Below are 24,295 nucleotides of genomic sequence, written 5' to 3'. Positions count from 1 at the left end.
ACACAAATACATATATAATTTAGAAGTCTGTAGAGTTCCAAAACAGTCATAAACTGACAATTTATATTGCATTACACTTATATTACACTACAAACAGTGATCCTTAAAAGCATCTTGTGAGGTAGTTCATTTGTTATCCCCCATTTTACAGATGGGGAAGATAAGATGGGCTAACTGATACCCTCTGACTTTAGGAGTATGTCTACACTGCAGTTAGACACCCAAGGCTAGTTCATGCCAGCTGGCTCCATCTAAGGGGCTGTTTAATTGCAGTGAAGATGTGGTATAGACTCACCTTGGAGGGTCCTAGAGCTCAGATCTGAACGTCTACACCACAGTTCGACAGCCCCTTAGCATGAGCCCCACGAGCCAGAGTCAGCTGGCCTGTGGTTTAGCTGGAATTGAAATTAAGGGGGTCTAGCTCCTGGTTCTGTGTTCAGTTCCCTAACCACACTTCCTCTCAATAGTCCAAACTGTTGCAAGTACCTGTTTGTGAACTGTTTTAAATGAACATAATTAATGTTTATTCAGAAAAAGATATGAACTGCCAGATAATTAAGTCTTCAGTTCATGGAAGTCTCCTGTTGTAACTCTATTTCTAAGGATCCAGCCATCAACTCAGCACAGTCATTACACAATGTCTAGGTCAATTGAAGTCTATTCTGTTTCCACGTTCCAAAAGGCTTAATGCTGGACCAGGAACAAAGAAGGGATGTACTAACATACTGTTCTTCAGCAGCATCAAATTGAAAAGGCAAATCTGAGCTAGCTATCAACAAAACCAATCAGCTGACTCCTAACATTCGACTTCTGATTTAATCCTATAAATTAAAGTTTGTAATGCTGTAGTGCCTCTGAACAATTACCTGTCCAGTTAAGGGTGTAACAGCTCAGAGCTTCAGACAGCCTTGGGCAGCATGATTCTGCTGGTTTGCACATATTGGAAATTGTAAGCCATCATATTAAACATGGAGAACATCAGCTCATGATAGTTCAGTTTTGTTGTGTATAAACTGCCAGCAAAAGTCTACTTGGCTGCACAATAGGTATCTTCTGCCTAAAAGGCTGGCTGTGCAATATAAAATGGATGGACCTTTTAAATCTCTCCTTTCCCAGTCCCTTTAATATGCCTTCAGGATATTCTGTTATATTTAGCAATGTTTTAACCCGCATCTGTCGCTTTTTATAGCTTGCTTGCTGTTCGCACCACTGCTTTTCGTCGGTAAAGCTTATGTTGTTCGAGGATGTATGTTTTTTTAACACTCCTGAACAACAGAAGTTTTGACGGCGAAGTGCCAGTGTAGACATACGCTTTGAGTCAGAGTCCAGTATAGCAGTTTGGATTTGTAGTACTCTAATTTAGATCTGAGTTTGAAGATTAAAGGTAATGCACTACGTTTGAATCTGTTTATATTTCACCGTCAGGGGTCCCTGCTATTACTCTCTTCCTCCTGCTTTTCAAAACTGGCAAAACCCCTTATTTCTCAGTTCTGTGCAATGCTATAATTCATCAGACTAAACAGTTATCTTTTGTTATACATTAAAAAGACACTTACATAGGGATTGTGTAAACTTAAACATTTCTGAAGTGTGTGAATGCTATAGGAAAATAGTGGAATCAAATGCTGATTGAAATATGAAACAGCTTTTTATAGCAGAGCAATACTGTGTTCAGTATTAGAAGATTTACTACTTGGCTACCATAATCCAATCTAGATGTAGGTGAATAAAAATGTGGTTACCTAGATAAGGACTAATAAATGTAACTGCTGCTGCTTTTCTGTCATTGCCATGATTGATCTTTCAGTTCTAAGAAAGATCTCTCTGTGTATTTGTTTACGTTCTAGGCTCTGAACTAGTTTTCATATTTCTGGAGAGTAAAATACTAATCAAATGTTTGGCAGACTCTGAGGACTGAGTACATGCTTGTTGGAATGTTATATTTAGAATAACCATCGGACAACTTTAAATTACCAGGTTTTATTTATCTAGTGTTAACAAACTGTACGGTACACAGAAAGAGTCCATGCACCAAAGATTTTACAAGCTAAGATATTAGTGGTATTAAAAAGAGGCTTCTGATGAATAAAACTTGAGACTGAAGTTCAAGTGGATTCAGATGCCATCAGAACTATCCAGATGTCTTGTTTTTTAATTGCTGTAAATAGTACAGACATCCTAAAGAGGTTTCTTTCCCTCTACTCTTCTGCTTCAGTACCTAATCAAAAAAATTCTGAACATCTTCAACTCATATTTGGAACAGTTATGAAAATATCTATGTTCACAAGTTTCAGACTTTCAGAATTATGGTTTAGGTGAGGTAATCTGTAAGTGACTTTTCCTGTGCCCCACCTATTAATGTGTTAAACATGGATACATCTATGTTAAATTTGATCTGAACACCAGGAAGCCTTGGTGATGGGAGTTATAAAAAAGTGTATGGGGGGGGTGGAACCCTCAATGCTCTTTGACCTTTGAAACTAAAACTATACATAAGCTTTTTAAAATACATCTGAATTAAAGGATAAAAAAACTGGACATTTTCAGAGTGAAATCTTGCCACACTGTCTAATTTTTCCCTTGTAATGAATTGCGGAATGGCTTGACTTTTAAAGTTTTGAATGCGGTTGGGCTTTCTGGTTGGCAAAGTCCAATAAATGCAGTTCAGACTGTATTGATTATTATGTAATGGAAACTATAAAAGGATTCCATGAGCCAAGCTTCCTTGATAGTTAAGTTACTTAGCCTCTATGCAGTAATTGTCCACAGACTCACTGCCTTTCTTCCCTTATTACTCAAGGACGCAAGCTGTTCAATGATCACTATTCTTTGCGCTAAGGTAGTTTGATATGGATGATAGCCAGAGTGTTAGCCTTTACCCTTTTCAGTTCTGAATGAGGTGCCTGATATGTCTAGTTCCCTTCTATTCCAATGAAATTGGTCATTTTTGCAGTAGCATGAACTTTTTATTTTAAATTGCTGCTGGTTTACATGAATATTTTGACTTCAGTGAAAGTATTATCTCTGAATTTTCAGATCTTTGCAATGTAAAATTTCGAGTAGTCTTAATCTCTGCATCCTTTTTTGAGAGTGAAATTTATAGACCCCTCCAAATTAATTGTGTATGCAAATATGAGTAGACACTCCTCTTCAGATATGTACACCATTTTGAAAATGAATCCCCCAAGGAAAACTTAAGAAAACAGTTAAATTTTTACTGGTATTTGAAGAGGTGAAATTGAACTAGCTTTGAGTTTGAGTTCAGTAAAACAATTATAACTATTCTTCCTCTGAGAACATGGAAAAGCAATTGTTGTTTCCATTGAGACTTCATATGGTTAATATATCTGGGACATCAACAAGCCAGTTCAAATTGGTAACAGAGAGGTGGGGAAACTTGTGCTTCAGAATATTAAACTTTGATCTCCCACTTGGGTCGATGGAATTCTCGTCTCCAGAGAAATAAACATGGTGGGAGGAGCAGGAGGAGAACTGGAGTAGGGCTTCACCTTTCCCTGTTGTTAGGCTACAGCCAGTAGCAAGATAGTAGACAGACTGTTAGTCTGTTCCAGGATGGCTATTCTGGAGGGATCTGCTGGGTATTTAAACTCCAGCACCCATCTCATCTCAGTTTTATTGCAAGTGTTTTTATTTTGGTTATTATTGGCCCTGTAGTTACTACTTTTCTTCTCTCCATCTTTTTCTTGTACTGAATCTCCTTGATCAACCTGATCTGTTTGAAGGACAGCTTAATTATGTTGTACAGCTGTGTGGAGCAAGGGTGACACTTCACATATTTATAATCTTGGAAATGAATGTACCACATCCATCAAGAGTGCTTTTTGCCTTCTTAACTTGATTGTGTTCATGAATACAAACTACTACATGAGCAGAATAAGTGTCTTCCAGAAAGTAAACTTCTCAAGCTTATAAACTGTGTTTTCTAAGTATTCACTTAAATACGTAGTTTTTATTAAAAGATATCAGTCTCCATAAGGCACTATGAATGTCTGATAAATTTAAGATTTAGGTTCTGGCAAAGTAGAAATGGTTTAAACGTGGAGTGTTTTGCATGGATTTTGTCATTCTGCCTCGTCTTTAAGGATTGTTGAAGACTTGTTAAAGATTTAGTTGAGTCCTACTTTCTTTTTAATAGAACGGGGGGAGGCTCCCTGAGAACCAGCTTCCCTGTCTGAAGATTTTTTTTTAACTGTGCTTATAATTATAGCATCACAAGTGTACTCTCTAATTCTTGGTGCATAGTCATATTAATTTGCTGATTTCACCTGATATTTGTGGGGGCTGATAGAGTAAACATCACATGTTAACGGTTAACCTGATTCCTGTAAATGTTTTCCAGCACTTTGCACCCTTTTGTAAAACTGGCTTGTGTTTGCAGGAGGCAAGGGAAATCTAAAAATAGTGCGTCCTCACAAAGATTTGAGATGAAGTCGTCTCCAATCAATCCTAACCTCTACTGTGTTTCAGGCACTGTGTTCTAATGAAAACAGTTCTGTGTGTTTAGAGCTATTCAGAACTTTTAAAGCTGAAGACTTGTTAACTTTGGAATTTTCTGAACTTGGGATAGCTCTTTCATGTATCATTCCACTTTTAAGATCTCAACTAGCTGAGGAATTTGGAGTAGTAGGTTGAATAATAAGGGTCTTCCAATTTAGTACCATTTAGAAAAAATTTTTTACACCATCTAGTTTTTTCTGAAAACCAGATTGACTGTGTCCCTTCATTTTTTTTTAAACCTAAATAAGAAATTTCCTTTCATAATCTCATGCTGAAATCTGTGTTGGTTATGAAGGTTATATTTATGGGAGGGGATGTAGAACCTCCTGAGTTGTACACTATGTGGAAAAGACTAGTTCTTTGCCAGATCTAGATCATGTCACTTTAGCTGTTACGTTTGTTTAGTTTCATATCATGGAAATATGTTTCTTGGTACTTTGATACCACATTAAATTTACTGGGTGATATTGTTGGGTTATTTTATGCCCAGTGAAATTAAAAGGCAACATATCAAAATCTGACAGAAGGAAATACTCTCTTTACACAATACACAGTTCTGTGGAACATACTGCCACAGTGTGATTGAGGCAAAGCTTTGTAGTATGCACAAAATAATTATACATTTATTAAAATATTTATAGTTACACTAGTTGGGATAAAAGAGTGTAAAGAATATTATCCCCTTTTGCCTCAGGACTAAGCCAATCGCTAACTACTTATGGATAGGATGAAACTGCCTCAGTAGGTGTTTTGTGTATTTTTCTATCATGCAGGTTTATACACTTTCTTCTGAATTATCTGTTACTAGCCACTGTGGGAGACAAGCAGTTCCTAAAAACTTCCAATTTTATTTCGTCCAGAATTGTATTCATTTTGTAGTAGACTGGTATTTAATTTGGGCAACTCTCTATTCAAGCTTTTGCATCCAAGTGAGATGTTGTAGAAGTGAGGCACTTTATTATATTGGTAGCCAGCCATTTAAAAAATAAACAATGTGTGTACAGACATACGTTGTCAGAAGATAAACTTTTTACTAGAAGTTAAAGGCTACTATCCTTTCAGCAGATGTTCCTGTACTATGAAGTTCTTGTGTAATTTTTAAATACTGTTGACAGTGTAAGATGTTTTAGCTCATCTTCAGTAGTTATACTCTCCACTTTTACTGTAATCCATTATTGCTTATTACTAACTGGGAAGATCTCTAACTTTTCTAAGTATTTATTATTTGCATGGGGACAGTGCTTAGAAACCCCAGTAAAGGACCAGGGCCCCATTGTGCTAGTGTGCTCTACAAATTTAATACAGATCCCTGCCCCCCAAAATTTATAATCTGAGTAATAATAAATAGGTTGAAATGGTCTGAATGTAATGTAAATATGCATGTTCTAGTAAATGATTTTATGGAAGAAAAGGAGAGGATGTGGTGGTATATTTTTTCTTAGTAGCTACTTCGTTGCAATATTTCATCTAATTCCAAATGACTCGTGATGTCAGATTAAATGAAGATACAAAGTGAATACCAAGCAAAAGATAATGTTAAAGGGGAATGTGTATGAGCCTTTCATGACATTTGCTGATAGAACTTCTTTTGCAGGTGAGACAGGCAACCAATCAAATTGTGATGAATTGTGCTGACATTGACATTATTACTGCCTCCTATGCACCAGAGGGAGATGAAGGTAAGAACTACTCTTGATGCAGTTTGTTACATGTTCCCTCTCAATGCTTTTGACACTGGAAGTTCCGTCACTCACAGGGTGAGCACTGTCACAGGACTTTCTTAGCTGTTGAACCAAACTCTAGTCTACTTTAGTTTGCTGTGCATAGATTTTAAATGTGTAATGTAGTGGATGTTCTTAATTTGATTTGCAGATTCTTCGTTGGGACTCCTAGTTCTGAAATGGGGGGGAAATATGGTAAATGTTGGGTAGTAGGCAGATACTACTTTACCAGCCCTGAATAGGAAAGTGGCAAAAAAGAAGAGGTAGATACTCTCTCTTTCCTTGTTGGTGGATTCAAAAGGGATACATAGAAAGAAGACCTATTATTTGAGCATTTATTTAAATGGGTGAGTGAAAGAGCTGAGATTACAAATAATTTTATGCTTTTAGAGTTTAGGTGTTAGTCCAAAGCTGAAGTTTAATTCCTCTACACACTGTGTTTAAAAAAATAGTCTCTTTTAATTTGCACAAAAAGGGAAATTGAGTCGTAGCTGGAATTCTACCCTGTTGTGCTTTAGCATTTCAGCTCAAGGGATGTTTAAGGTTGACTGTTCTGACACTTTGTTATCCATTTATGTAAGACCATGGTGAGACATGGTCTTTACTGTGAGGCGTGTGCAGTTCAACACAAATGACAAAACATGGGGTAACAGTGCAGGTAAGGGAGGTGTGGTAGAATCGATGGTCAGATCAGTGTAGGAAAGATTCATGGGCAAAGGTGGGAAGAAGGCATTTAGTATATGCGAGTGAGAGTGTTCCAAGCATAGGAGCAACATGATTAGAAGGCATGAATCTCAGCAGATATAGGAGACAACAGGAGTATTTAGAGGTCCCAACTGGGAAGAAATAAGACTAGAGAAAGGTGGAGATGAGATTACATAGGGCCTTAACACAGAGGACTGGAACTTTCAATTGATATGGGAAGCTAGTGAAGAGTTTCAAGATTACAATGTGTGTAACGTGGTCAAGGTGGTGAGAGAAGATGATTTCAGCAATGGTGTTTTAAATAGATTGGAGGGTGGAGAGAAATTATAGTAATGAAAGCATGAGATGACCTAGGTGTGAACAGTATGGTCCTTGATATAGAAACGCTTAGCTTACTATGCAGTAGATTTACAACATAAGGGGAGTTAAGGATGTTTTAATAACTTGTTTGTGAGCTCTTAATATTTTTAATGGAATCTTTAATAGTACAAACATGATACACAGCGGGCCATATAGCTGCTAAGAGTACATTTTAAATTCTCCAGCCCGTAAAAAACTTCTGCAGAACTTTCCGAAGAGAATGCTATGATAGTGATGTCAGTGAAGCATTCCCTTTAAATTTTGTTATAAATAGAATGAGCTACTGTGGGTTTGGATTTGGAAGATGTTCTTTTAAATAGGTTAAAATTTTCTTAGCGTCTTCAGTTGTTGGATAAATGAAAGGGAGTTGGTGGGATGGGACTTATTACATTTTTTAACACTTAAGAAAAATTGAAGCTTAAAATTCTCCTGACTAGGTTTAGATAGGGAAAGCTTATGTTCCTTCTGCAGTGATGTACCAGGAAAAGATTTATTGAAGTGTCCATTATATATGTCAGAAGTGCAGGTTTTTGGGTGACCAGAGGAACATCCACGAGCAGTCTTTGTTTTTAATTTGGTTTGATTTTTGTCTTCAGTGTGGTGACATTTTCTGCAAACTTCAGGAAAGTAATTAGAGGACCTCCCAGTGTTGGCTGTCAACAGCTGAATAGTGCCCCAGCAGATAAGGCTGTAAGGAAGTAGCGTTCAATGGGTATGTTTTGAGAAAGTGGAACTTAATGCAGGAAGTTCAGTGGGCAGTGAAAGAACAAGACTGTGGTGCAGGGAGCATTGCCAAACAATTTGGAATCTGTCCATTCAGACTTGATGATGGGAGTATGCAGTGCTAGCTTCTTCCAGATGCAAGGTTTAATTCAGGGTATGGGGCTGTATCCTGCCTCTGATCCTGCATAGATTTCACAAACGTTTTATCCCCCAGGACAACATTGCACACTGTCATTAGTGATCTTTAGTCTCATTAGACACACTATATTGCTAGCATTCCTGAAGCTATGCATCATGCTTGTGGTGAGGAGGTGAAGAGAGTGATGACAATGGCCGAAGATGTAGAATTTATCCTACCTAACAAAACCACCACGTGTACATACTGCCTCTTGAAAAGTCTGTTCCAGTACTGGGGAAATGGCAGGACCAAGCAAGAAAGGCTGAATCGTGGCTCCAAAAACCTTGTCTTCCCACAAAATTAAAGTGAAGCCCAAGAGATTTAAAATTTTGCACCTCCTGTTTTTAGTTATTGCCCCCCATTTGCCATACTCTGAAATGAACCTCGTAGAGTTTCCCTGTGACATCCATTTTATACTGTTTCAGTGTTGGTATCCTTACTGGATAGCTTGAAATACCAGTAGCAGAACTTAGTATAGAAAATTATCATTTAAAATAATTGATGTTCTGTCCTTCTGTAGTTTTCATAATCAAGGAAAATAGAAAAGAAATGTCTGTGGCTAAAACACTTCATCCTGAGTTTTAATTACTTTGACTGTGGTAAACTGTGGCAGCGTAAATACATAGCTTTGTTACATAGAAAATGCATTCCTAACAAGGTTTATTCTTATATTCTGGCTATTTCTTTATAGGGTTAAGGCATTTAAGTCAGTTTGGTAGGCTGCCAAATGGTAATGGATTTCAAAGTAAAATTGCATGGAATTGGCAGGCCATTTGTAGAGGTTCTTTTCTGGCACCTGTTGCTATTACTTAGAAGTCTGTCTTACTAGTGCTGCTATTGTGATAATGTGAGTTGCTTTTACATGATATTTGATTGATCACAAATACAAAATATTGTACTAGAAAGGGATGCAAATATAAAACAAATCAATTGAACTTTTGCTACTAATACAAACATTTTACAAGGGTCAATATAAATATTATGTATTAGATTTTAAAAGAAGAATTATAGGAATCCTTGTAAGATCAGTAAACTTTCTCCTTTACAGGCTGCAGTGAGGAATTGCTACCCATTTTAATTCTATAACTCTGGGGAAGAATTTCTGCTTGATGTATACATTGTTAAATGTGAGGCGAGATAATATCTTATCTCCTTTTAAAGTGTGGTTCTACGCTGAAAAGTAACAGTGTAGAAATAGCACTTTCTCAACAAATCTGTGAACTTGCCACATGTACCAACTAACGTTATACTGGAACCATGAAGCTCAGTTTAGAGTTACTCTGAATTTTCTATTGCAAAGTCTTCCTTCACTTCAGTGAGTTTTCTTTCATGACTTGATTATTTGTTGCCTTCTAGATTCCTGGGCCTATACTTTTTTTGGTGTTTGTGGCCTAATTTTTATTATACATGGCCATTACTTCTGGTTAAGGTGAATAGTTATGCATTAGCCGTATTAGCTTTGTCCAAATGAATGGCCATGCTCTGCTAAATAAGGGATTAAGAAAACAAGTGTAACTAACTGCCTTTTTAAGTTAAATTTCAGGGGATTGTATTTTACTCATATTTAATATTGGATATTAAGTAGTTTGATTTCCCTGCAAGTCTGCATTTTCAGGAGGTGTGAAATTATCTGCTGAAGTCATAATCATTGGCTAATTATTTTTCACCTTCATTTAGCTTGGAGAGCATTTTGGATATTTCACGGATTACAAGCAACTCGTTATTAAAGACATGAATGTTGAGGTGCTTGGAGGGTAATAATCAGCAATTTCACATACAGAATTGCAAACAGACTTAGTGTTATCTGTTAATTTTACCAAATAATTGAGTTAGCACTACCATTCTATTTCAGCATTGCAATTTTTCTATATACAATTTTTGAAAAAAATGTTGCCAGCGACTCCTTATTTGAATTTTTTGCCGCTTGATGTTTGCCACCTCAGTCTTTTCAGTCCCACAGGAAGTTAGTGAACCACCACTAATAGGATGCAGGACCTGATTAAGGCATTCCTAGATCCCCAGTCAATATGATTATATCAGAATCTCAACTGTCTTTTAAAAACAAAATTTAAGTGTCTGGTAGTTGTGAACAGCTTGGCAATATGCAGTGATACCTGCTTGAGTCTGCAGATAATTTGAACTGAGAAGCGTGAACCACCTTGTGCATTTCAAAGGAGTGTTAACTTAAAAACCTAATGCTCTGAAGGGCCTATCAACACCACCCCAATAGATGGCTCTATCATAGAATCATAGGACTGAAAGGGCCCTTGAGAGGTCATCTAGTCCAGTCCCCTGCCTCGTGGCAGGACTAAGTATTATCTAGAACATCCCTGACAGGTGTTTGTCTAACCTGCTTTTAAAAATCTCCAATAATGGAGATTCCACAGCCTCCCTAGGCAATTTATTCCAGTGCTTAACCACCCTGATAGGTAGGAAGTTTTTCCTAATGCCCAACCTAAACCTCCCTTGCTGTAATTTAAGCCCATTGCTTCTTGTCCTATCCTCTGAGGTTAAGAAAAACAAATTTTCTCCCTCCTCCTTGTAACAACCTTTTGCGTACTTGAAAACTGTTATGTCCACACTCTTCTCTTTTCCAGACTAAACAAACCCAATTTTTTCAATCTTCCCTCGTGGGTCAAGTTTTCTAGATCTTTCATCATTTTTGTTGCTCTTCTCTGGACTCTCTCCAATTTGTTACATCCTTCCTGAAATGTGGCACCCAGAACTGGACACAGTACTCCAGTTGAGGCCTCATCAGTGCGGAGTAGAGCAGTCTTGTGTCTTGCTTATAACACTCCTGCTAATACATCCCAGAATGATGTTCGCTTTTTTTGCAACAGCATTACACTGTTGACTCATATTTAGTTTGTGGTCCTATATGATCCCCAGATAGCTTTCCGCAGTACTCCTTTCTAGGCAGTCATTTCCCATTTTGCATGTGTGCAACTGATTGTTCCTTCCTAAGTGGAGTACTTTTCATTTGTCCTTCTTGAATTTCATCCTGTTTACTTCAGACCATTTCTCCAGTTTGTCCAGATCATTTTGAATTTTAATCCTGTCCTCCAAAGCACTTGCAACCTGTCCCAGCTTGGTATTGTCCACAAACTTTATAAGTGTACTCTCTGTGCCATTATCTAAATCGTATGGCCACGTGGGATCCTGGGCTGTAGGATATGTCTGCACTTGCACAACTGACCTGGTGTTTGGCACTCTGGTTACTTTGCCTGAGTATGAGCTGTTTCCACAGCAAAGCTTTACCCACATTATTGTTTCCTCAGTGTTTCTGCACTCGCTTCTGTCTGTCTGTGGGCATATCCCATGATTTGTGCTGAGATGCTCAGGGATTCTTTCCCAATTAATTGTATCAATTGTGCGAGAACTTGTCTGTCCTTTGGAGGTGGAGAGGGGGAATTGTGGGAAAGGCATTGGAGCACTATGAGCACTTGAGTGCTCTTGTCCATCCTCACGTTCTAGCCCTTGCTAAAGCAGTTCGGGCTTTAACCCATGCCCCCCAGCTGTGCATGCAAGCACAGGTTTCAAGTGCAATTAAGCATATGGATGAGGGTGGATAGTAGCAGGGTTTGGGCAAAAACACATGTAGGAGCACTTGCTAAAACTACAGACATACTCTGTGTGCTGAGGGCCCTGGATTGCCTTAATCTGGACCTGATGGGATGAGTGGGATGCTGTGATGCTTAAGAATTTTTGTGAAGGAGAAAGTAGTACTTCTTTTAACTAATTTAGTTGCATAAAAAACAATGAAACTTTGTGAAAATCACTAGAAAACTCTCCATAAATCACATTGCTGGAGGTCAGTGATTAATGCTGATGAGTGAGGAAGTACAAGATGTCAAGTTCTTGCATCTGTGAAACTTAAACTCCAGAAGAGGGTAGATGAGGAGCTTTGAATTCTCTTTCTATTCTGGCAGATTGCTTGGGCACACCTTTAATAAAAGGCTGAAGTTTGTCCACACTGTGCTAGCAACAGTGTTTAAAAATAGTTCCCTGCACAGTTTTGAAAAACACTGTGCTTTTCAGGATTCCCAGTATGGTGTTTTTGAGCTTGCCCAAACCATTTTATTGACAGATTAAGTTTTGTAGTTAAGTATGAATATAAATAATGTTGAAAACATGGAACCCGCTGACCTCATTTACCCACACATTAAAACAATATTAGCCATAGTTAAGGCTGCGATTCTTCCCCCCCACCTAGCCCTGCCCCCCAGTTATTTTTAGTAAAGTCACGGCTTATATTCAAATAAATTTGTTAGTCTCTAAGGTGCCACAAGTACTCCTTTTCTTTTTGCAAATACAGACTAACATGGCTGCTACTCAGAAACCGGTCAAGTCACAGGCTCCATGAATTTTTGTTTATTGACTGTGACCTGTCCGTGACTTTTACTAAAAATAACCATGACAAAATCTTAACCAAAAAGAAAAGGAGTACTTGTGGCACCTTAGAGACTAACCAATTTAATTGAGCATAAGCTTTATTATATGTTGGTATCCAAAATCTTAACCGTAGCCGTAATAGCTAAAAAAATGATTTTGGTAACGTTTTTAGACAACTTACTGTGCTGGGCTAAATCATAGTAAAAGTGTTTGTTCGAAACTTCAGTTAGAATTGTTATGGTTTGTCCCTCTCCACCCTGGTCTGCAATTTTATATTAAAGCCATTTCACCATGAAACTGTTTCATATTGTGCCCCATGTGCTAGATGTTCTGCAGAGCAGGAAGAGATGGGTCATGTCCCAAGGAGTGTGTGTTAAAACCCCTCAGATAACATGTTTTTTCTACAAGTGTGGGTGGGGTCATAATATAAATATAGGCATAGTGGTGAGTTGCTTCAATTTTGAGCTCTGTTGGCCAAAATCTGATGCCATTGGAATTGGTGGCAAAAATTCCCAAGCTGATTTCAGTGCGGGGGAGACACTGCCTCTGTATGCCATTATAAAGGCCCCTGGATATTTTTCTAGGGAATTTAGTGGAAAAACCAGAACACTAAATCTGCTTTTTACAGTTTGTACTGTTAAACTCAGTACCTGTTGGTATTTAATATGTTTGATGTAGCAAAAAGGATGTAGAATGTATTTTGAAAGCTATTTATGTAGATTCAACATTAATTGTATCAGAATTGTACTTAACTCATAAATGACCAAGGAGGTTCTTTAATTTTTAGCTCAGAAAACACCACTGAAAGTCTTTGTTTTCACTAGGGAAAATTGTGTTCAATGCATCTTGGTGTATTGAGGTAAGCCCTGTGAGGGGTAGAGCCTAGGGTTTACCTCAGCCAGCTAGCATGTGTTAAAGCTACACCTGTCTTCTCTAGTATTTTAATGCACCTTTTCCACCCCCAAATATGGACAGTGACCCTAGTGAGTGTAGGCGGAATCATCTTTTACAATCAGCTTGATTCCTAACATATATAATTCTATCTTTGGTATTTGTCTGTGTTTTCTCTCAAATACAGTACACTAGATTGGACATACTGCTTAAAACCTTTGGCCAGGATCTAGACTTTTGTATTACATGCCTGTAAATTGGAAAAATTAATTGACACATCCATCTGGGTACTGTGCAGTTTCAGGAATTACTCTGTAGAAGTGCAGTAATTTATTTAAAATACTGGATGTTCTTTATAGAAAACTGATGTTAAATATGCAGTGCCCCATATTTTGGAAACTTTACTGGATCTTTTTTTAATGCCCTTTTCTAGAGAAACTGAGAACTAACAACTTCTTCCTGTTTTCTCATGCTGCTTGGTCCAGTGTGTATACTCGTGTGCCAGTGATGAACTCACCACCTGGCAGTGCCAAACCCTCTAAAGTTAGTAGACTGCCAAAATTGTGCTGTTTCCTTCAGGAGCCTTTGTATTCAGCTCCATCAGGAATTCCAGCAGCCTCCTGCAGCACTTAGTTATTTGTTACAAGCAGTTCTCTTAGACACTTACAAAAATATTGTAGACAGTATTCTAAGGCTTAAATATTTGTGGGCTGCATAATCACTAATTTATTCATACTTTGCTGGGTATTAAAAAATCTTACAGTCTTGAATGGGCATCCTTCAAATCTTTAAAAATAGTGCAACTTAAAGTGTGATTTTTGACTTGATAGAAATGTAATTATCTTTTGTGTATTTTAACATAAACAAATATTCATATGGAAGCGAGGAGGCTGGGAAGAGACATTTGATTTGACACCATCATCAGTAATTATGTGCCTTTTTGAAACATTAACTGAATAAATTCTCTTTTGTTACCCTCATGGATTTAAATCTTTCTGCTATTTTAAAAATGTAAGTTAACCAGAGGAAGTTTGTGATAGCAAGTGAGGCTGTTCTTGAGTCTTGTGATACTTAAGGCCTTATTTTCAGAGTTGCAGAGAGCACCCACTGTATTCATCAAAAAGAAAAGGAGTACTTGTGGCACCTTAGAGACTAACGAATTTATTTGAGCATAAGCTTTTGTGAGCTACAAAATCATCCCCTCTGAACAATCAAGTGCTAAGGCCCTGTGTACACTACAATGGAAAATAATGTTGGAAGCAACCCTGTTTAAACAGTGTTAGACCCCATCTACCCTACACAATTAACCATGTTTAAGTACTGTTGTGAAACATGGCTGTTATCTGCATGTATAAACAAGGTTTCTTCCTGTGCAAGCAGAAAAATAAAACTGCAGGCTGGGGGAGCGGGGACTGTTTTGGCTATGTATCTACCATGGTTAAAACAGTTGCCCAATGTTTTTCATGCACAGACAAGAAAAGTTTTAAAACCACACCACAACAATGTGCTGATGCTAAGCACAATTGTTTTGCAGTGATTTAGAGCCTGCGGGGGAATAAATTAAATTAAGAAATTAAATATTTGGTGTCAAATTTGGCAACAATCTGCATGCCTTATGCATACTGTCAGGTACTTCCTTAGGTTCAGTAGGATGGAGCTCTGAATCTGCAGTGACACTGAATCCTTGACTTCATGATCAGGTCCTTGCCACAGCCCTGTATGGATAGCATAGGGTTCTTTCACTGAGTTTGGGATCAAGAGACCTTCCACTCTGGTTTCTTAGCTCTTTATTTTAGTCTCTGTCCTCAAGCTGACACACAGTTGGGCAGCTCAGCGTCACTTGCTGGCCCCTGTGGTGGATAACATACTTTCCAGGCAGCCTGACAGAGAAATATCTGAGGCAGATGTTCAGCCCCTTCCTCCTCATTTGACAGATTGCTGGTGCTCTGTCTTGTTACACCAGGTTTGTTTTTCATTGGAATCTAAAGATAGAAAGGGTCAAAATCCAGTGAATCTTATTTAGTGATGCAACTGGCAACCAGTTTTGCACCCTCATTTTACCACAAAGCTCGTTATTGTACCTTGTTCTTCAGACCTCCATACACCCAAAGGTCCTACAACATTCTGTCCAGTATGCTTTAACCTACAGCTTGCTGGTAATGGCTCCTTTGCTTTCTCCACCTTCTACAAAACTAAGAGAATAGAAGAACCTAATCACTTATCTTTTTTTTTTTTTTCCTGGCTGTATTTGGTGAACGTTTGTCCAGAAGGCATTGTTTAAGTCTTCCTCATGTCTTAATATCCCAGACCTATTTTCAATTGAATTCAGTGGTTTGAGCAGAAGGGTATAGACAATTTAAAATAATGGAAGGGCAGAGTATTAACTATTAGACTAAACTTTCAACACATCAGTCCACTAAACTATCATTTTTCTCTTGGGATTGAGTCACTGCTATATTTCTTTCCACTTATAATTGTTTTATAGTGAGGGTTGACTATCTCACTATAAATACAAATAAATTGGTTAGTCTCTAAGGTGCCACAAGTACTCCTTTTCTTTTTGCGAATACAGACTAACACGGCTGTTCCTCTGAAACCTATCTCACTATTGTGATCAGTGCTGATTAATTCCTGAGTAAAGTATTGTGGAGCAAGCAGGTAAGACTGTATGCATTCATACAATTTTTACATTTTGTCAACAGAGATGGTATTTACACTGCATGACTTTCAAGCTGAAATAATGCACCATTTTAAGAAATGGAGCAACATGTTCTGTTACCTAATATTTTATACTACAGTAAACTAAAGCACATTTTCAATAAACAGTATTCCTGAAAAGGGAGTTCTTCCTGGCAGTTCCTGGCTTGACAAAATGAACTTGAGTGTTCTGAGGCTGTATCTAAAAATGCATGTCTGGAAAATACCCCTTGCCACAATATATGATCCTAGAAAAAGAGGTCATTCTGTAATACTTCAAAATTAAACTTCGTCATTTCTAGATGTAGTTCATAGTGATTCAAGGATCTGTGTAATGAGAATGGATACTGTGGAATGTTCCTCTTTTAATGTGTTAATATCTAACATCGCACAGCAAATTTCTTTAATCACCCTTTTCCTTATTTCTGTTGTCCTTTAAATATTAATACCTTAGAAGATTAAGCAAATGTGTATTAGTAAATCCACAACTATGCCTGTGTATATAATGCTGCGTATGCATGTAATGTGTTGAATGGAAATTTACCAGCTCAGAACATTGGGCAGTATTAAAAATAGAGTTCATCTGTTGATTACATACAGCTCTGCGTTTCTCGAAGCTTGTTAGTGATGGATTATTTGTGTGGGCCAGGGGTGGGTGAAGAGGGCCTAGGATCTCACCTTGAAAGCTGTAGCAGTTTTCCTGGGTGAGAAGTGCTGGACACAACAGTTCTCTCCAAACACAGTAAGTGCCACTCACTGAATTGGTTAGAAAGGAGGAAGCAATACAAGGTGCTTCCTCAGCGCTGAGCACACTGCAGCTCAGTGGATGAGCTTGGTATCAGAGTGCTGATTTCCTCTATATGTCAATCTGGCCTGGATTCATTATTTAACAGTAACCATTTACAATGTAGTGCTTAGCAGCTCCAACTGGAACTGGGAGCCCCTTGTGAGCTGCTTTACAAATCTAAACAAAGACAAGGTCCCTGTTCCTGAAGACCTCTGAGTTTCATTTTCAAGATATAAGAACCAGCTTTGAAAAATTGGATATTGTTTTTCAAATTGAGATCTAGAAGCTTCTAAAACAAAGTGTCTGATTTTTGTAAATACTATTTTTTGGACAATTAAACAAATCTCTATTGGACCAGCTTTTCTGTTTGTTCTCCCTAACACTGCTGCATGCATGTTAATGGAGAGATCTCAACTGGAATTTCACTCTATCAGGAGAGCAGCATTTAAATGCCACTAGCATGCTTGGTGCTGAACAAGAGGCAGACAGTCTTCACCCCAAAGAGTTTATAATCTAAACATACAGCTCTCATTTCTCTAGTTGTGAAACAATTACGTTGCTCAGCCTTTGCAGAGTTGTGTAAGTGCAGCATTCCAATGGAGTGTGTGTGGGAAGAGATTGAGGTGTGGTAGCTTGGAGTGAAATCAGTGTGTGGGAACCCTATGACCCCCGCATAAATATGCTTAAATTGGTTTTCTGAGGCATGAGAATAGAGCATTGAACCTTGTCAATAAGTGGTATTTCTTTGGGTGTTTAGGTTTACATTGTTCTATGTTAATTGAAATCTTGATTAGTGATTACAGCATTTTGCTAAGTTCAGCTGGATTCAATTCATTGAAGTGTGAACATAAAGTGCTCTTGAGTTACGGAAACATTCTAGGCTCTTGTTGAATCAAGTGCTCTTTCCGTTTCAGAAATACACGCCACGGGATTCAACTATCAAAATGAAGATGAGAAAGTTACTCTCTCCTTTCCCAGTACTCTACAAAAAGGTAAGAGGTGCTTCCAAAATCTCTCAGGGCAATCGACTTAAGATAATTCGACTGCTGCAGTAATTAAAGTGGTGTTTCACATCCACACTGTGCTTGTTCTTCAGCTGTGCGCATCCTCACCAGGCGTGCTTCCACCAACTTAACTGTGTGGGGCAATGAAAGCTGGAGCCCCGCTGTCCCAGGGCTGACAACTCACAGCTGGAGACTCCATACTGCCCAGGAGTGTGGGGGGCTCCAGCTGTCAGCCCTGAGGCAGGTGAGTTCCAGATGTGAGCCCCGCAGTGGCGCTGACAGCCAACAGGCAATGTAAGTAACACTGCCTACACAGATACTGTGTCACCTAACTACATTGATTTAAGTGCTACGTGTCTCATGAATGTGGAGTTAAGTTGGTGTAGTGAGCGACTCACATCGGTGGGAGCTACATTTTAGTGTAGACGCTTACAAAACTGTCTTACATCAACCTAACTCTGTAGTGTAGACCAGGCCTCAGACTGACATGCTACTTGTCTCAGCCAAGTTAAAATACTGTCACTTGGGATGGATCTGTCTGCCTCTCTTATTGTGTATTCCTTTTGCAGTGTGTTTCGTTTAAAATTTCCCCCCCGATGGGAAAATGTCAGGCAACTGAACAGTTAGGGCCCAGTTTCTAACTAGCTTAAGAATTAATATTTACATTGCAGTTAAACAGAGGGGCCAGTTTCCATAAAGCGTCAGTGTTGTTAGTAGGCTGTCAATTAAACTTGCAGTTAACGCAAGCGATTAATGCAAAACAAAATAACTAGATTAAAAAAAATAGCTGCGATTAATCGCAGTTTTAATCACCCTGGAAAACAACAATAGAATACCAATTTGAATTTATAATAAGTATTTTTGGATGTTTTTCTACATTTTCAAATATATTTATTTCAATTACAATGCACAATACAAAATATACAGTGCTCATTTTGTATTATTGTTTTGATGACGAATATACTCAAAAACAAAACAATGTAAAACTTTAGAGCCTACAAGGCCACTCAGTCCTACTTCTTGTTCAGCCAATCACTAAGACAAAAAAGTTTGTTTACATTTATGGGAGGTAATGCTGCCTGCTTCTTATTGACAATGTCACCTGGCAATGAGAACAGGCCTTTACATGGCACTGTTGTAGCTGGCATAGCCAGGTATTTGTGCCGGATATGCTAAACATTCGTATGCCCCTTCATGCTTCAACTTGTAGGCTCTAAAGTTTTACATTGCTTTGGCTGTGACTACAGTTACGTTAAAAATAAAAATCTACATTTGTAAATTGCACTTTCATGATAAAGAGATTGCACTACAGTAGGGTTTCTCAATCTTTTTCTTTCTGAGCCCCCCCCCCCCCCCCCCAAAAAAAAAAAAAAAAAGGCTATAAAAACTCCACGGCCCACCTATGTCACAACAACTGTTTTTCTGCATATAAAAGCCAGGGCTGGCATTAGGGGGTAGCAAGCAGGGCAGTTGCTGGGGCCCCACACCACAGGGGCCCCTGCAAAGCTACATTGCTCAGGCTTCAGCCCCAGGTGGTGAGACTCAGGGTACTGGGCTTCAGCTCCATGCAGGCTCCAGCGAGTCTGTTAGCCCTGATTGGCAGACCCCCTGAAACCATCTTGCAGCGCCCCAGGGGGCCCTGGTCCCCTGGTTGAGAACCACTGCACTACAGTAATTGTATGAGGTGAATTGAAAAATACAATTTCTTTTGTTCAGTGCAAATATTTGTAATAACAAATAATATAAAGTGAGCACTGTATACTTTGTGTTGTGTTGTAATTGAAATCAATATATTTAAAAATGTAGAAAAACATCCAAAAATATATATAATACATTTAAATTGGCGGTCTATTATTGATTTAAAGTGTGATTAAAATGGCAATTAGTCGTGACTATTTTTATCTCACGATTAATTGTGAATATTTTTTAATCGTTGTACAGTCCTGGTTAATAATTATCTAGTTAATTGAAAAACTCCTTTGTATAGAACTCCCTATATGAAGAGGGTGAGGATCATAGAAAATGGGCATGGTTCAGGTTACCATGACTCCTCTGCTCTGGCTCTTTTCTGGCTAGAGTTGCTTTCCGTTCTCAGTTCCCACCAAACAGGTAGCTTAATTGTTCACTGAATATTTTGGGTGTCTTGGCTAGGTGAAAACAAGACAAGAAGAGGACCAAGAAAAATTGGTGACCTGGGAATGACAGAAGTTGCCTAAGACTCAGCTCTCTTCTAGAGTCTTGATTCCATAACTGGGGATTAATGAGTGTTTGTATGGTGTTTTAAACATGTAAAACACAGTGCAAAGTGCTAAGTATTTGCTTGTAAAGTGCCTTAGTATCCCTGAATAAAAGATGTAGTAAGGGCAAAGTACTACAATGTAAGACTGCTCTATTTCAAGATTTACTCAGGATACTTATTCCCTTTCTGTCATCTAAACATAAAGTAACTTTTTGAGGCCAGTTTAGACCTCAGCATTGTTCAAGTAGTTGTTAGGGTTGGTGACATCATTGGATAGTCTAGGAGATGAATAGTTTCACATCTGACATGAGTTAAAATCTCTCCCAGGTTGGAAGGGACTGGTTATTGAGAGGCTTATATAAAATGAGCATTTGGATTCAGCCCATGTCCTGGAGGGGCTGATGTCCATCTCGCACAAATCCGTACCACAGTTGGGTCTTCTAGGCAGTCTCCTTTGGCAGCCCATGCAGAGAGGCCCAAGACTGAATGGGTATGAAAAGTAAACTGAACTATCTTCTGACCTGATGGGGAGAAATCGATTAAAAGGTTGATACATTGGTGGGACACTGCAGATGCTCATACTTAAGTGTTTGTGCTGACTGAAATCACGTGGCCTACTGATATTGCAGCATTTAAAGAAATCTTCCTATCAAGCCCCACACATTGTCTTGGCTATGGAATATTACCCAGCAGAAGTACCCTTTCTGCAGGTGGTGGTTTGATGCTGACAACTCCAGGAATCTTTCAACAGATCCTTTGTGCTTGATATTGTCCTCTGTGGTTAGGCTTATTAACTGTTTTGCACAGTAATTAGTAGATTAATTTGTAGTTCAGTGGGAAAACATGTGCAGGTGATCGTTGTCTGCCTATAGGGATCATGGTGCCTAGCAGTGGCAGCATTGTAGTGAATTTGATAACGGCAATTTGTATGGTAAAATACTAGTGTCTGGGTCGGTTGGAAACACCCCTCTTGTAGAGATGTTTAAATATTTCACTGACTTAAAAAAAAATAATAATAATCTAGTGCAGGTTACTATCTACCTAGCTGTTTACAAAAAAGAATCAAGATTTGAAAGATACAAAATTTTAACTACTTTTAAAAATTCCATATTTCATTCTCTCATACTTCACTGTCTCAGTTCTTGAAGTTCCTCTCCTGGCTCCTCCAAGAAAGATTGGGGAGCTGCAGCAGGCTTAACATTTCATGTGCAGATGCACAAAGTCTGATTCCATGCATATATCACTTAGCCTGTTGGTCTAGTTTGTTCATTATTGTGAGCCAGTAGAAGATTGATATTTACAAGAATCCTATTTGTTCAATTATATTTGGCAGTAGCAGGTTGAAATTAAAACACAATGATGGGATTAAAGGTTTGTGGGTCCTCTTTTCTAGAATTCTAGTAGGCTTTTGCAAGAGCATATTTTAAATAAGAACAATTGTGCCTGAGCCTTAAAAATTACTGTCAGTCTAGCTCCTTAGTTAACAGTTGATTCTACATTAGAACTGTATCAGTGATTGGATTGCACTTGAATAAAGTTTAATTTGCATTGACACTGTAAATGACATTCACTTGACTTGAGACCTGCTCTACAAAGAACATTCTCACTGACACACTAGGTAAACAGCACTCGTGATAAAGTTACTTTGATGTGTCGGACACTAAAAGATGATTCTGTGATTGTTTGCTTTCAGCAATAGTGAAGTTTGCTCGTGAACACCAGAGGTGATTCTAATCATCTGCCTGCCATTGAGAGTTAAGCTTAGGAGCTATTTATGTGAGAGACTGTTTATCTGTTCTCTTGTTACCCAGAAAGGACTAAGCTGAATTAATATAGTGCTCTCCAAGCTTTGAATATACAAACTCCTTGTTAACTGTGTGGCACTTCTGTTTGCTGAGAGATTTTTTTAGGTTGGAATTTGACACCACAGTTGAATAAGGTGTATATTTTTATCTTTGCATGCAGATGTGTAACGATTCTAAGCAGATACAAATGTTACTGTGCTCTATTCTGTAGGTTATTGGCATGTTGCCTTTCTTAGCAAGATCAGGTTCCCATTTGGTGCTGAGGCATCAAGGGCAGAATAAATCCTGGATGTAACTGAATTAGATGTTAGAGCTCAGACAGAGCTCTACCTTGACTACTGTATTAGATTTTCATAAGATTCTATTAATAACCACTTAGGCACTCCATATAAATAGGCTTTCTAAGCCTACCTGTGGAGTTAAAATTAGCATCCCATCATGCATCCCTTACTCATAATTATAATGGTTGCTGTATCAGGTCCTTAAATTAGATAGAAAGGTAGAGCTTAGTCTGGTTACAATAAAGTAATAGAGTAGAAAAAGTGAATACAAGTGGAAGCCTCACAGGTACTGTACCAGTCAATTGCGGTATCTCCATGGCTGGTGAGATTCTGCTTGTATTACTCCTAAAGCTTAGCTGCCATTGAGCAGTGTTCTGTGCGATGCTGCCAAAAGCGAGGGGTGGTTTTGAGGGGTGCTGGCGACGGAGCGGTGGGTGGGGACGAATTGGAGGGAAGAGTTATTTCAGAAGGGCAGTGAGCCAACTAAATAGCTTGGCCTGAAAAAACAGACAAAATAATTGTTCTGTTTGGCACCTTCAAATAACATGTCCCATCTGTTCTTTTTTTGTCACAGGGACAGGGACGTTAAAGATAGACTTTGTTGGAGAGTTGAATGATAAAATGAAAGGTTTCTATAGAAGTAAATATACCACCCCTTCCGGAGACACGCGCTATGCTGCTGTCACTCAGTTTGAGGTATGAGCTGTATTTGTGTTTTCAGAAAGGGTCATTCTTAATATAAGATTTACTCTTGGGAAAAGACTTGGGTACAGTTTTTCTAGTCTCAACTACACACATGGCCTGATTTTTTTGGAATCCATATTTTCCACGTCTCACTCTCAGCAAAGTAAAAGGTAATAAAAAATAAGCTTTGTACTGTGACCTAAAAGTCAAATTCAGGGTCTGGCAAATTCCTCAGTCAAGGTCTCTGTCTATATATAGTATATGCATATGTATAACAGCTGCAGTGTTAGAAACAAATTCCTTTAACAGCTGCTTTGAACCAAATGTCCATATAAATTGCCTTTTGAAAGTATACTAATTTTTTAATTTGACTGTCTGACTTACTCACAATATCTTAATGGCACTCAGGTTGTGTGCTGTCTTGTGTCTCAAGTATTCTATAACTGTTGACATCATGAAATGTTTATACCATTCTTTAAACCGGTGGTCTCCAACCTTTTTACACACAAAATCACTTTTTGAATTTAAGGGCAACCCAGGATCTACCCCACCCCTTCCCTGAGGCCCCGCCCACTCCATCCACCCCGTTGCTCGCTCTCTTCCCCCCCCCCCCCTTTCACCGGACAGGGGGTTGGGGTTTGGGAGAGGGGGTGTGGGTGCTGGGCTGGGACCAAGCGGTTTGCAGTGTGGAGGGGGGCTCCCGCCTGGGACAGGGGATGAGAGGTGCAAGCTCTGGGAGGGAGTTTGAGTGCAGGAAGGGGCTCCGGGCTGGTGCGGTATGGGGTACTGGCTCCCGCTGGGAGGCACTTACCTCAGGTAGCTCCTGGTCGGCGGCATAGCAGGGCTAAGGCAAGCTCCCTGCCTGCCTCAGTCCCACACTGCTCCTGTAAGGGGCCCATGTGCCCCTGGGGAGGGCATGTGGCTCTGCGCGCTGCCTCTCTCTTCAGGCACTGCCCCCGCAGCACCCATTGGTCACGGTTCCCAGTTCCCAGTCAATGGGAGCTGCGGAGGCGGTGCTTTCAGGCAGGTGCAGCATGTGGAGACCCCTGCCTCCCCCTCCCCTGGGGCTGCAGGGGTGTGCTGGCCACTTCTGGGAGCAGTGTGGGGCTGGGGCAGGCAGGGAGCCTTAGTGGCAGTCCTGCTGCACTGCCGAATTTTTAGCAGCCAGAGATCGCGATCCCTCCAGGATCAACCAGTTGATCGCGACTGACCAGTTGGTGACCACTGGTTTAACAGTTGTCTTAGTTTGTTACATAAACAAAACCATGAAGCACTCTTTCCTTTATCTAATGCACATAAAACATACCGTG

At 39.1% G+C, this 24,295-nt stretch overlaps 1 protein-coding gene across 1 annotated transcript in view; it reads left to right on the top strand.

The window, feature by feature from the left end:
• Positions 1-24,295, top strand: part of NPEPPS (aminopeptidase puromycin sensitive) — a 63,094-nt gene that overhangs the window by 4,893 nt on the left and 33,906 nt on the right. The window contains exons 2-4 of the mRNA XM_048830088.2: positions 6,113-6,197; positions 17,887-17,964; positions 22,876-22,997. Coding sequence (XP_048686045.1) covers positions 6,113-6,197; positions 17,887-17,964; positions 22,876-22,997 — 285 coding nt within the window. The remainder of the gene's footprint in view (positions 1-6,112; positions 6,198-17,886; positions 17,965-22,875; positions 22,998-24,295) is intronic.

This window comes from Caretta caretta, chromosome 27 (genome assembly GCF_965140235.1).
Source record: "Caretta caretta isolate rCarCar2 chromosome 27, rCarCar1.hap1, whole genome shotgun sequence".
Lineage (NCBI taxonomy): Eukaryota > Metazoa > Chordata > Testudines > Cheloniidae > Caretta > Caretta caretta.
The sequence above is the reverse complement of the archived record's forward strand: the minus strand, read 5'-3'. Positions and strand labels throughout refer to the sequence as shown.